The sequence below is a fragment of the Charadrius vociferus genome, unplaced genomic scaffold (genome assembly GCF_000708025.1).
Source record: "Charadrius vociferus isolate BGI_N301 unplaced genomic scaffold, ASM70802v2 scaffold430, whole genome shotgun sequence".
NCBI lineage: Eukaryota > Metazoa > Chordata > Aves > Charadriiformes > Charadriidae > Charadrius > Charadrius vociferus.
This window is the reverse complement of record NW_009646541.1, coordinates 1,394,430-1,407,351: the sequence shown is the minus strand read 5'-3', so window position 1 is coordinate 1,407,351 and position 12,922 is coordinate 1,394,430. Positions and strand designations below refer to the sequence as shown.

General features: G+C 38.8%; 1 protein-coding gene across 1 annotated transcript in view; it reads left to right on the top strand.

Moving 5' to 3' along the window:
* Positions 1–12,922, top strand: part of HEATR2 (HEAT repeat containing 2) — a gene marked incomplete at its 5' end in the record, with an annotated part of 29,264 nt that continues 16,342 nt past the window's right edge. Inside the window, 7 exons of the mRNA XM_009886153.1 lie at positions 1–265; positions 701–885; positions 1,742–1,866; positions 2,258–2,373; positions 6,195–6,427; positions 9,373–9,585; positions 11,752–11,895. Coding sequence (XP_009884455.1) covers positions 1–265; positions 701–885; positions 1,742–1,866; positions 2,258–2,373; positions 6,195–6,427; positions 9,373–9,585; positions 11,752–11,895 — 1,281 coding nt within the window. The remainder of the gene's footprint in view (positions 266–700; positions 886–1,741; positions 1,867–2,257; positions 2,374–6,194; positions 6,428–9,372; positions 9,586–11,751; positions 11,896–12,922) is intronic.

Below are 12,922 nucleotides of genomic sequence, written 5' to 3'. Positions count from 1 at the left end.
GGCGACCGGCCCGGCGAGGCGCTGCCCGTCCTCCTGCCGGCCCTGGCCCAGCGCCTCTGCCCGCCGCAGGGCTCTGAGCCCAGCGAGGAGCTGCGCCTCGGCCTGCTCCAGCTCCTGAGCCTGCTGCTGCGGCGCTGCGGGGCCGCCGTGGTCCCCTACCTCACCGAGGTTATCCGCATCCTCCAGGCCACCCTCCTCGACCAATATGCCGAGGTCAGGCGGGAAAGTTGCAGGTGCGCCGTGGCCTGCGCCCAGGCCATGCCAGGTGGGGCCTGGGGATGGGCGCCGGGGGGAGCGGTGGGCCCATGTGAGCCTGCAGCCTCCTGGGGGTCAGGGGCAGGGGTAGGGACCGATGGGAGGTTACAGGGATGCAGCTGGGAGAGAGCAAGAGAGATGAGAAGCTGCACACATCCTCCGAGGTGCGCCTTGCAGGCCTTGGAGGATCTGTTGGAGAGGAACCGTGCCAGGGGTGGATGCTGAGCAGTTACAGCATGGGGGTAATAGTGGGAGGAGGGGGTTGGAGGAGGCCGAGTGTGCTGGTGTTCAGCTCTAATATAGTATAAAGTTAAATCTGAATGTTGGATGAATTCAGCAACATTTGTCAGGCTGCGATTCAGTGTTACAGAAATCGTGTCACTCGAGATCTGTCACCCACATAGAGAAAGGCACGTTTGAAGTTTCTGTCTTTCTGCCCTAACAGAGCACTTCCATATGCAGTCAGAATCTCTGATAAAACCCTTAATGCAAACAATTTCACACCAGCACTACAGAGTTCGCGTTGATGTAATTCAGGCTACTGGAGCAGTGATACAGTTTGGAAATGGAAAGTCTGTGGATGATGTTCTGTCTCATCTGGCCCAGAGATTATTTGATGAGATCCCCAAGGTGTGTTTTTCTTCTTTTTTTTTTTTTTTTTTTTCCCTAGATTTATTTTGAATCTGTTTTGGGGTGGGTTTTTTTGGTGTGTCTGCCCCCCCTGCCCCCTTAGTTTTCAGCTTTCATTCATTCAGTTGAGATAAGTAAATATATCTCATACAGGCTTTGTCGATTGTAAGCTATCCAAAACCAAGGTTGGTGACCTATTCAGCTGCTGTCTAATTCTGATGGCTTGTTGTGGTTTGTTGAAGTTTGTAGGCACACTTTTCTTTTAGTGGGTGCCTTCAATTCTGTCTTAAATTCTTCTGTCAAATCTCTCTGGGACTTGATTCTATGGCCTTTCCAGATGTTTAACAAACACTTACGGTATTGGTCCCTTCATAACATGCAATCGAGACAGTAATTTACAATGTGCAGCCTAATCATAACTAAAATATTTTGAGTGGGTGTATTCACATTGTTTAACTTGGGCTTCCTTCATAGTGAACAAAGAAAATTGTCTTCTGGAGATGTGCTTGAAAAGTTTCAAATTCCAGAGAAATGTGCATTTCTTACATTCTCAGAGAGAAACTAACCATGAGAATTTAGAGTTTTCCGAGTTAGGTCTCTATCTTGTCTTCCTCTTGGAGATGTGCTTTTGTGCAGCAAATAGTCTAAGACTAACTAAGCCAGAGTGAGAACACAAGAGGGAGCATGACACCTTGGGTGTTACTTAAGATGCTTGCCATAAGTGAGGAAATCCTGGGTTGTTGTAATTTATCCTGAGACTGTTGATGCACCTTACCAAGTGTTATATACCAAAAGCAATTTTTTTTTTTTCTGGTATTTTCTTGGCATATTTAAAAGTCTTTTTGTATCCCTGTAGGTCCGGCACGCTGTAACAACTGTCATTGGAGAATGGTTGTTGCACCTACGAGATAGATATTCGTATTTTCACAAGCTGATTCCTTTGTTACTTGGCAGCTTTACTGATGAAATTCCTGAAAATATGTAAGCAGAACATCTTTTCTTTCTTTTACTTTTTTTTTTTTTTCCCTAAATAGTTGTGCCTGGAAATGTTTCTATGTTCATAGATGTATTGCTTGGAGGAAAAAAAACTTTTTTTTTTTCTTAAACCCAAATTGGTAGTGTTATCTTCAGAACTTTTGTTATATTGTCCTTTTAGGTATGAGAGAGACAGAATTATCATTTGGAAGAGATGACCTCTGTCCACTGAGTACAAAAGAGGCATAAACTCTCAACTTGCTGTGCCTAGGTTAAATGGCAGGAATGTTTCCCGTCTTTCCAGATGAATTTAAGAAGTCGGAGTTTCCAGAAGTCTTATTTTAAAATGCTTTTCTTTTGGGGGAGTGATGGTATAAAACTCTTATTTTGTGTCTAGGAAACTGGCTTGGACTTATTGGGAAAAGGTAGGCTTGCAGTGGGAGAAAGAGAATGAAGACGATCTGAAGGATAAGATGGATTTTAGCGTTGCACCATCTCATTATCCCAGAGGAGGTGAGTGTTGCACTGAAAGTGGTTTTTACTTCCTGAATAGTCCCTAGGAGCTGCAGTACAGTAATGACAGCAGAATGGGATGTGTAATATTCATTACAAGATGTCATATTAGTTAACATATAGGGGTAGCATATATATATATAAATATAATATATAGCATATATATATAATTACTTATGTTAAATTTTTTAAAAAGGTTGGTTCAGTAACTACATTCAGTTTTTCCATTAATCCCCCCAAAAAAACTAAATGAAAATGCGTATGCTAAAAAAGAGCGAAAGCAGTGATGCAGAAGCAGCAGAAAGTTCTACGTTAGCCAGCAGGTGGGTGGAGAATGGGCACAGGGGGGACCGGAAAGGAAGGCAGGATGAAAGAACCTGTGAGCTGAGTCCTTAAATAATGAGACCTAGACACAGCATTAACAATCCACAGAATTGGCATGGAAGAAAAATTTGCAGTGAAATGATTTCAGATTTCTTTGAGACATGGGGATGCTAACTAAAATCTGCCAGCATACCTGAAGAACACGGGAACAGAAACAATAATTTCCTTTATTATATACAAAAACGCAAGATACACAGCACGGGTAGATTAATTCTTAGTACCATATGATTTATAGGTAGCTTTAATACAATATGTTTGCAGTAGGTTGAAGCTTGTTTCCTGTCTCAGGTTCATATAGTTAATGTTTAAAAACATGCATATGAGTCTTGGTGAGAGGGAGGGTTTGAATGGGTCGTTTATTGATTTCTATACTCATATTTAACAGAATAAAAACTCCTTTGGTGTGAAAGAACAGGTTCATGCTTGACTTGTGCCTACCTGACAGTCACATCACAGAATACCCAGCAGCAAAATCCTTTCCATGACAGTGGGTTCCGGAGTCCTTTCTCCTTTGAAATTAGACTTTTTTTTCTTTTTTCTTTTAAAGTTGCTTTACTCAGTAATGCTTGAATGAAAGGGGAAGCACTTCATAATGGTGACTGGTTTGACAGAACTGTTTAGCTTTGAAGACAGTGGAGTTGATCTGTTATCCTTTCCAATTCCTTTTTTTCCTTATTTTATGTATAATATTACCTCAGGGTTTTGTCGATCGTAAAGAATGCTTTTACTTCTACTAGTGATGGCAGAAAAATATTTCTTATTTTGGCAGTCAGAGATTTTTTTAATGTATGTAAACTGTCAAAGTTGAGTGTCTAAGCTCCAGTCACTTATTTTGTAATGATCACCATATAGTGAAGGTCATCAAAGGCTTTACGTGCTAGTCCTTCAGTTATTATCATTTAATTGCTAATATCGTTACCTTGTTCAGTTTTCTCTGGGCCTGTGTTGGGTTTCGTGTGTGCGGATTGTTTTTTTAGAAAGGGACCTCTATCGGTTACTTTATAAATTGAGTGACGTCAACTTTCTGAAATAATCATCTTAGCGTAACAAATGTACTTCACAAATTCACAAACACTCCAGCCCTGCATTTAATTGACTTTTCATGCATCTTGCTTGGTAGGAATATCCAGTTAAGGCTTGAATGTGACACGTGTACACGCTGGAGTCCCAAGTTGATGGTGACTTTAAGATATAATTTCCTGATGCTTATCTTTACTTTCAAATTGTATGTCCTACTAACAGTCAGGCTTTAGGGGACTAAAGAGAAGAAAAATGAGAGGAAAGGGTGATTGTCTACTTAATCATACAGATACAAAACTTTGTCAAAGACACTAATATACCTTAGTTTCAAGTAGTAATTTGTGGTGTCTTACCACAGACCATATGAGTTATTATTTTGTCTGTCCTTCCCCCATGTTTCCTGTCCACACACATTTGTGTTTTTTTATAATAGGATAATGATGTATTTTAACACTTTGTGGCTCTTGCTTCTGACTCATTCAACATCCTGGAATATCTTTTTATAACTGTGAGTTTATAGTACATTTTACTTCACTATCTTAGCCCAACTGTCAAGCTAATGAACCTGACATCCGAGCCCCCCTGTGCTTTGATCTCCGGATGACAGATATCACAGGTCAGAGGAAGAGTAGTCAGGGCTCGTACCTGGTGTCATCCAACCAACTGAATAGCTTTCCAGCAGCAGCCATTGCCTTAGGATACGGGTGCAGACAGTTTATAGCAGGGAAGTCCTTGACAGGAGTAGCTACAGGGATAAATGCCTGCATTTGAACATCTGAAATGAAGGAACTACTGATAAAGAATGGTCCAAATTCTTTAAACAAAATTTTGCCTCGGGTTGAATAGGATGCCAGTCTGTATTTGCTGTCTCAAGTCGATTTCTTTATTTGACCTTTTGCTATTCATTGTCAGTTTTCATAATCCAAGATGTTATCCTCCATTGACAAAAGAAGCAGCAATTCATGTCCTGATGCTCGAAAATTTTGTTTATTTTTTTTTCCTACTCTAGGCATTTCATAGGCATTTCTATAAGCCTTTTGTACCAGAAATAAAAAATGTACTCACACATTCAATGTTTTTTGACACCTCATAATGAATAATGTTTCTTTCTCAAAATAGTATGTGAACATTGGGAGTGGCAATAATAAATTGGTGGTTCTTAGAAAACAACTTTTCAGATTTCTTCTGTATAAGCAAATACAGTGTGAAGGAAAAAAAATCTCCTGTAGAAAAAGTCACTAAAAAAGTTTATTGCAGTTCTTTGGAAAGCGCTTTGTGCTAGCTTTGTGTAAAGTACGGAAGTGGAGGCTTGATAGTTGTGCGTGGTATTGGTCAAGTTGCTTCTCTGGTCTCAGTGATTTATAAATGAGCTAAAATGTAAATTTGATGATTACCAGACAGGACAGTAAACATTTGTTGGGGGAACTTAAGTTTGTTAGTTCTCTAGAAATCTGCATCCTCTATTGAGATAGGGAATATGTATTTGTAACACTTTGGGGTTTTGCTTAAAAACAAAAAATAACAGTAACAAAACCCCACTTTCCACAAAATCTTAATGAATGAAATTTAATTGGGGGGGGGGATTTCCCCCAACTCCTGTATAACAAATCTTTCAGTTCACTTTGAAATGTGTTATTTAATATAAAAATCAAACAGATTGCAGAGATATATCAGTGTGAGCCACTTTTCCTGAAAAGGCCTTAGCAAAGAAATTGTATAATAGCTGTGTTTTTAAAAATAATATCAGTTTTGTCAGCTTGATCTATTACACAGCACTTGTACAAGTCATAATACCCTCTCTACTTTTAATTTGCTAGATAAACTTTTAACCTTTTCCTTTAGAGGGCAGAATTGACATTGTCTGGTTTACTGCAGTTGTGTCCCCTGTACTATTTGTGACTTCTACCTTTCTTTCCTGCTCCAAATTACATTTAACTCAGTGATACCACAATGTTTGCATGCAAAAGTCTTTCTACCATTTTATCTCTGTGTGTTTCAGTTTATTTTTTTAATGGGATTTGTGCTGCTATAAAAATTAGAAGGGAACTTTTAAGCTGCGTTTTCCAAAGTGGGTAATGTCCCATATTCATAAAGTCTCATATCCATAAAATTCTCTTTCTCTTCCCTTTCTGTAAACATTTTAAAACATGTAATTTAAATCACCATCCAGTAATAAATACATAAATTTTCAGAGAGCTCTGTGGAGTTTAAATTCTGCAGTACATATTAAAGAAATGCAGCTTGCGCAGGTGAATTCCTCGGCAGCATTTAGAATATTTTGTTCCTTGCAGAAGCAGACACCCATAGCTCTTATCTCGAAGCCTTGAAACTTTTCTAAGGATTAATGTGCATTGACTTTTCCTTTGATATTTCTTTTTCCCTTTTTTGTTGTTTTTTGTTTGTTTGTTTTCTTCTAGTGACTCGACCAGGACTAGGTTGTCGGGAACTTGTGTCAAGAAACCTCTCCAAAATTCTTCCAGGTCTCTGTCATGATATAACGGACTGGGTTGAAAGCACAAGAATAAAAGCATCCCAGCTCCTGTATACTTTATTGCTACATGCAGAGGATCACATAACACAGCACATGGAGCTACTGCTCAGAACTTTGTACCAAGCGTGCTCGGATGAAGAAAGTGCTGTGGTTAAAAATGTAAGTTTACTGTGTTACAGTATCTACACTGAATAAGGACCCTATCCTTTACAGTCTTGAGTCAGTCTTCTGAGAGTTGACCTTATCTTCAGTCACTGGAAATTGCCCATGACTGAAGGATCAGGCTCAGGCTTTTATGGATGTTAAAAACATGTGAACATTATACATACATACTGTATTAAAATAAATGTATTCTTGTCTTACTGGTATGAAGACCAATAACAAAGTTATTTAAGTACTCTTTAGTTGATATGCCAACCCCGTGAAGCATTGATAATGATCTCTTTAAAAATCATAAGCAGTGGATTATAGTATAAAAGCCTTGGGGCAACAAATTCCATTTAAAAAAATGTGCAGGTCATGCCCTTTCAAGGTAATTTCACTTATCTCCCCCTGCTGCATAATCCAACCAAGTGTTGAGATATGTTTATTCCATGTGATACCCATATTCAGTGTTTGCATACTTTGCTTAATGCTTGTAAAATGCCTTTTTTTTTAATTTTTTTTTTTGTGAGGAATTACTAGCATCCTTTTTCGTAAGGGTTGATGCTGTCAACACTTTGATCAACGGTATCAAGAAACACGTGTAGTTGAAGACATTAGGTAAATTTGGCAGAGGATAGACAGGTGATGCAAACACTTTTACCATTTTAAGAGAAAATAATGTATTCCTATTTCTACACAAGCAAGGGAACATATGTATAGCAAAAAAAAATCTGTATAACTTACTTTAAAGCTGCAAATTTTATTGCTTTGGGAAATTGGAAGAATGTGTTCTGCTTACTCAATGCAAGTAGTCCAACCAATATCAGAAAAGCTGATTTCCTAAATCAGGCTTTTCTTTAGGTTCCTGCTATCATCTGAGCTATATAAACTGAGAAATCCATTTCTGAAATGATCCCTTTTTTCTTCTTTTTTTTTTTTTTTTTGCAGTTTCTTGTTGTCTTTAGTCTATCTCAGTGCTAATTTTTGTCTCTCTCCTCTAATTTTTCCTGAATTGTTTGTCTCCTTCCCCCAATTCTTACTTTGTTATCCCCTTCTACCTATTCCACCCCTTCCACCTCCCCTTTCAGAACCAGCGTCTGATCTCTAACCATGGTGCCTTTCAGTGAGATTGAGCTTGTAAGATAAGCCAGTCACGCGCTGATGAAAAGTAGAGAGATGTAAACCTGGAATACTGTCAGCAGTAATCTTGTTTCAAAAAGGGGTATACGGGCCTTAGGAAATCACTGCCCCAGGGCTCAACTAGGAGATATGCCACTGTGGGTGTGCAACTTTCAAGTTCCTTAGTGCTTGTATAAAATATATAAGAAAAGGTAAATAATTAGAAGAGTAAACCCACATGGTCCTGCTGTCCTGGTTCTTGTGTTTGTTGCTGTAACTATCTAGTGCTTGCTGCTGTAAATATAAATTCTAAAGTATGTGTTCAAGTAGCATGTAGTTTTTGCTTTCTTCTTTTTGACCATACTTGTCTCTTTCTTAGTACTCCACTACTAATCTTCTCGCAGGTGCTTCCAAGGGGTTTACTCCCAGTTAGGAGATGGTTTCTGTATTTAATTTCCCTCTTCCTTGTGCCAGAATTTAAGATTCAGCAACTTTTGTTTGTGAATGCCTTTTATTTCCTTAGGGATGCTGTTTCCCAGGATACTGTGATTATCTCCTCTGTCCTTTGTCACTGTAGAACTCATTTCAGAGCAGCCATCAACTTGGAAAATATGCATGTCTTTCTCCAGCATAATAATACTGATGAGATGTATAAGAGTAGAAGACCAGATGGTCTCTTATCCTTTTTTTTTTCTTTTTTTCTTTTCCCCTGTTAAAATAAGTAGATAAAAAATGCGTCAGTTCATATTATTGAACTGTTTAATTGTATTGTCCTTTTCCAGTTTTCAGAGCTCGAAGAGTCTTTTTCTTTCTCTGTGGCAAATACAGAGGAGGAGAGGGTTCATGTCTACGTAGAGCATGTTATGACTGGTTGGAGTGTTCACCCTTGTGAAAATAAAGTTATACATAGTGCAGATTTAAACTATAGAATTCATGGCTACATGCTTCCATTGAGACTAAAAAAACTAGCACGATTCAAGGTGTAATTAAAAATCCATGGCTAAATTAATAGACTAAAAATTATATACAAAGGGGAAATAAGCTTTCATGCTTGGGGGAACAAGCCAACCAGTAAATAAGTGGGTTAGGAGGAAATGTTCCTGTTGCACAGGTAATGGCACAGTAGTTGACTGTATCTTTATTCGTGCACTTGATTGTAAATGTTGGGCGTCAGTCAGGGCTGGGCTCCGGTGTGACAGTATTTCGCGTGGAATACAACATACCAATATGTCTGCAAGGCAGAGCTGGGATTAAAGAGCATAAGTATTGTGTGGAATACATAGTAATTTAAGCCTTTTCAGTTAAAGAAGTAAGAGACTGAAAACAGTGGGCAGTTCCCCTGTTTGCAGTGCTTCCACACTAAACCAGATCTGTAATGTCAGTGTCAAAATACAGTGCAATAACAAAAAAAATTCCTCTTCCAGGATTTTAATGTTGTTGCCTTTAATAGACGGGTGGTGCGTATATTGAGAGCATTCCTCAGAACAGCATTTGGAGGACAAAATGCTAAACCACTAAATCTGCAACATCTGGTTATTCTAAGCTAAAGACTTTATTACACTGGAAGTTGTGCACTTCATTTCTGTGCATTACTTTCTCATGGAAGTTTGTGCGATGCTGAGAAGAGTGCTTGCACGCCTTATTATGTGCTTATTGAACACATGTCTAGAAAATTTCTTCATGCATATAATCATTACTGAGTGAGTGGAAAAGGCCTACAAGGCAACTGCTGAAGCATTTAAAATAACAGCTGGAATCATAAAAAGAAAAAGCCCGTGATATGCTGAATGGTCTTTGTGTTTTCAGGAAAATCCTCAGGTTGTTCCTGTTCTTTTTTTCAGTGTGTGAAGGCAGCAGAATTGATTGGAATGTTTGTCAGCCCGAAGGTGTCATTGAGATTAATCACATCAGCCTTTGGAAAGACACCTAAGCCATCTTGTATAATGGTTTTAACTGCAGTGGTTCGAGGTAGCCCGAAAGAAATCTTACAGCCTCATTTGACCGATCTTGGCAACACACTGTCACAAGCTGGAGTTCGTCAAGGGTCTGAAGAGGTAAGGGTGACTGGGAGACACACCGCAGACTGCAGTTTTAGACCAGTGGTTCTCCAACATACTTTTTCCCTTGTTCTTCTTAAATGCTCCCATTCCTATCCCTCCCTCGCACACCTACCCCACGCTATCTCAGGAGGTAGTTGTGGACATGTGTCTGAGAGAAAACAGGAGCTTCCCTGTCCTCCCTGGGCCATGTTGTGGTCGCACGGTCAAATCGGCGATTCCCAAAAACTTGCTAGCAGTCCATCCTCTCAGCAGATGTGGGTTCGTGTTTGAGAACTGCTGTAAAAGGCTTCAGATAGTGGGAGGAAAACGAAAAGGCATGACAGGGAGAGAAGAAGCTGTTTAGTATGTGCTGTACTAAGAGAGGACTACCTTGGCTGATCCAGAGGCAGAATTTCATCCATGTTTTGAAATGCCTTGTGTTCACAATCCAAACAAGATCATGTATTTCAATCCTCATCAGTAAAAATGACTGCAAACTTTTCACAGGCCATTGTAATTGGCCCATCAGGTTTCCCAAGAAAGATTCCCTCTTAATATTACTTTCTTATTTTTGTTTTGTATTATTATTTTCCATTTTAAAAGGAAGGTACCAGAACTCTTACACGTACATTTAGGAGCGTGCTTTGTAAACTGTTGAGCCTGGTTGTTTCTGTTTAAGTAAGAATCTAAGAAGAAGACCTTTATAAATTAGAAATTTACTGCCAAGTGTACTCTTGAATGGTGGCTGAGCCTGACGACCATTTTCATTTTTGCATTTGAAGTATATTCATCAATTGCTATATAAGGAGGTGAGAGATTCTCTTCAACGTGGAATGAAGATTTTTAACTTCCATGATTATTTTTTTCCCCCTCCAATTGCTTGGATGTGGAAATAAATCTGTTAGAGATGCACAAGAAGAATCCCTACAATTTCCCCCACAAATGAAATCTCAGCTTTCATTCCACCAAAAGTCTGTTAGGCCTCTGCTTTTAAGATGGCCAAAAAAGGGCCAGTGCTGTGCCTTCAGAAAACTCTGACTTCATGTCAGATCCAGACTTCCCTTTAAGAGTTATTCATGTGTGTAGACTGAATCTAGCTTAATTGTCTTTTTGAGCCAATGTAAGATATATGTTTGAAGTTCTTCCCTCATTAGGTTTCTTCCCTAATGGAGTATGCACCAGTGGTGCAGGAATTAACCTTAATCTCCGTGAAGCCTGTGATGATTAGCAGCTCATACAACTGGAAGCACTGTAACCTGATTGTTCAAATCACCATTCCCTGAAGTGTATCTGCAGAATTGCTGTGAGGTCTTAAGCTTACCGCTTCCATTTGGCATTAGATACAGTGGACACGTTCATCTGCAGCTGAAGCGCTGGGCGGAATTGTTCTAGCCTTTGGTCTTGGAAAACAATCTGTCCCTATTTTAGACAGCGAATGCTGCAGAGACACTGATTAGCTAAGGATTGACCATGTCCATGAGAGTAGTAACACTTACAGCTAGCCTATTCCTACGCTTGATTTAGTTTTTGGAAGTAAATTTGTAACAACGGCCTATTCTGTTCATTGAATGTAATCTGACAGCTTCACGGAATATCTGATGCACTTTATCATGGAAGTTACGGCAAACTAACTGACGACAATATTGACTTCAACTGGTATCAGTTGGATCGAGATAACGTGAATTGCATTGCATCAAATTAGATAAATTGGCTGAGATAAAAGCAGGCGCTCAGGTTTTCTTTGTTTATGTATTTAACCATTATTGTTCCATTCAAAATCGTCAAATATGGATTAATATTTGAAAGAGTCATAACAAATGTATTATTAATTATCAAATTGCACTTCAGAATGAGAAAGTACTATTGGTAAGCATTCCAAAATGCTTTGATGTTTTTGATCACGCAGTTGTTCCACTGTGAATAAGAGCAGGGTCATTTATGTTGTTCACAGGACAAGGTAAATACAAATAAATAGTGTGGGAGGAAGATTATATTGCATTCTATAAAAAGTAGAACGTAGGTAATCAAAAGAATTAACATGAAATTGTTGATATGTTACCAGTTTAGGGGACTATACAGTGCTCAGATTTTATTATTGTCATTTCCCTTATCTCTCCCTTAAAGCGAATGTTATATTTTGTAAAAAAAACATAATACATTTATGCTTTTATTCAAAAATAGGTCTTTTATGTGGAGCAGTTGCTTTCTTGTGTACAAGCATTGATTGAAGTATGCCAGGAAGACTGCAAAGAAATTAGCTTGCAGCTAATGAAAGTTTTGGTGACAATAATGGCAATACCATGTACTCAGCACCTTAAAGAAAAGGTAAACTATGAGCTGGTTTCATATTTTGTTGTGTTTCTGATTTTTTTACTATTGGTAAGACACTTTGTCTAAACAGAGCCATAATTATTTGTCTTGCTGTTAGGTTTAAACCACAGAAATCCTTAACTAAGAGCTCATCCACCAAGATGGGTAGAGTTTGAAATTATTTTGCATTGCATGACCTTGACTGTACCCTCTGTCTGACTCCTCATCTTTTTCCATAGCTGAAATTACTTTGGGTTTAGTCTGTTTAAAACAAATAAAGGCAACTTCTCCAGAGGAATAAATCTTTAAAATCTTATTCCTAAGAGCTAAGAACTTGTACAATACCACTAGTTGTGTTTGGGAATTGCTTATTTTTCATCTGTATGTGTGTGGGGGTGTATAGCAATCTGTTTGAAAAATTATCTAGAAATATACCGGTTAAACATTTAGATATACATATAACGTCAAATTAATCAGATTTGCACTGTTACAGTGAAAGAAGCATGAGGGAATACTTGGATCCTGTGTTCAGTCATAAAACTGTTCTGCAGAGATCTCTCCCTATGGCACTGTTCTGCTGGTTGGTTAATATCTAGAAGTCACTGTGAAGGCTGAAAGATCTATGAATGTTATCATTTGTCAGTCAGAATTTTGACTGGGCAGCCGTTGGCCTAGAAGTGTGCTTTACTTGAGTGGATATGAATCACTGGGCTGTGGCGTGGGTAAAGTTTCGGGACAGGAGGTGCTCAAGAGTTTGTGCTGGTCACTGGATTCTGCAAAGCCTTGGGCATGCTGGTGGTGCTGGTTGAACTGTTGATGCCTGCTTTGTAGGTGGCTGTAAGTCACTGGGTTATTGCTGACGTTAGATCGTACACAGGGGCACGCAAGTTGCCAGGAAAATCTCCAATTTATTTTCTGACTATTTAAGAGCAATTCACCTGTATATCAAGAGCACTACTAGCCTTAAAAAAAAGTGATAGTTTCATAATCAAATTTTTTATCTTTAGACAAAGATCAGACTGATTTTACAGTAGTTGACCTT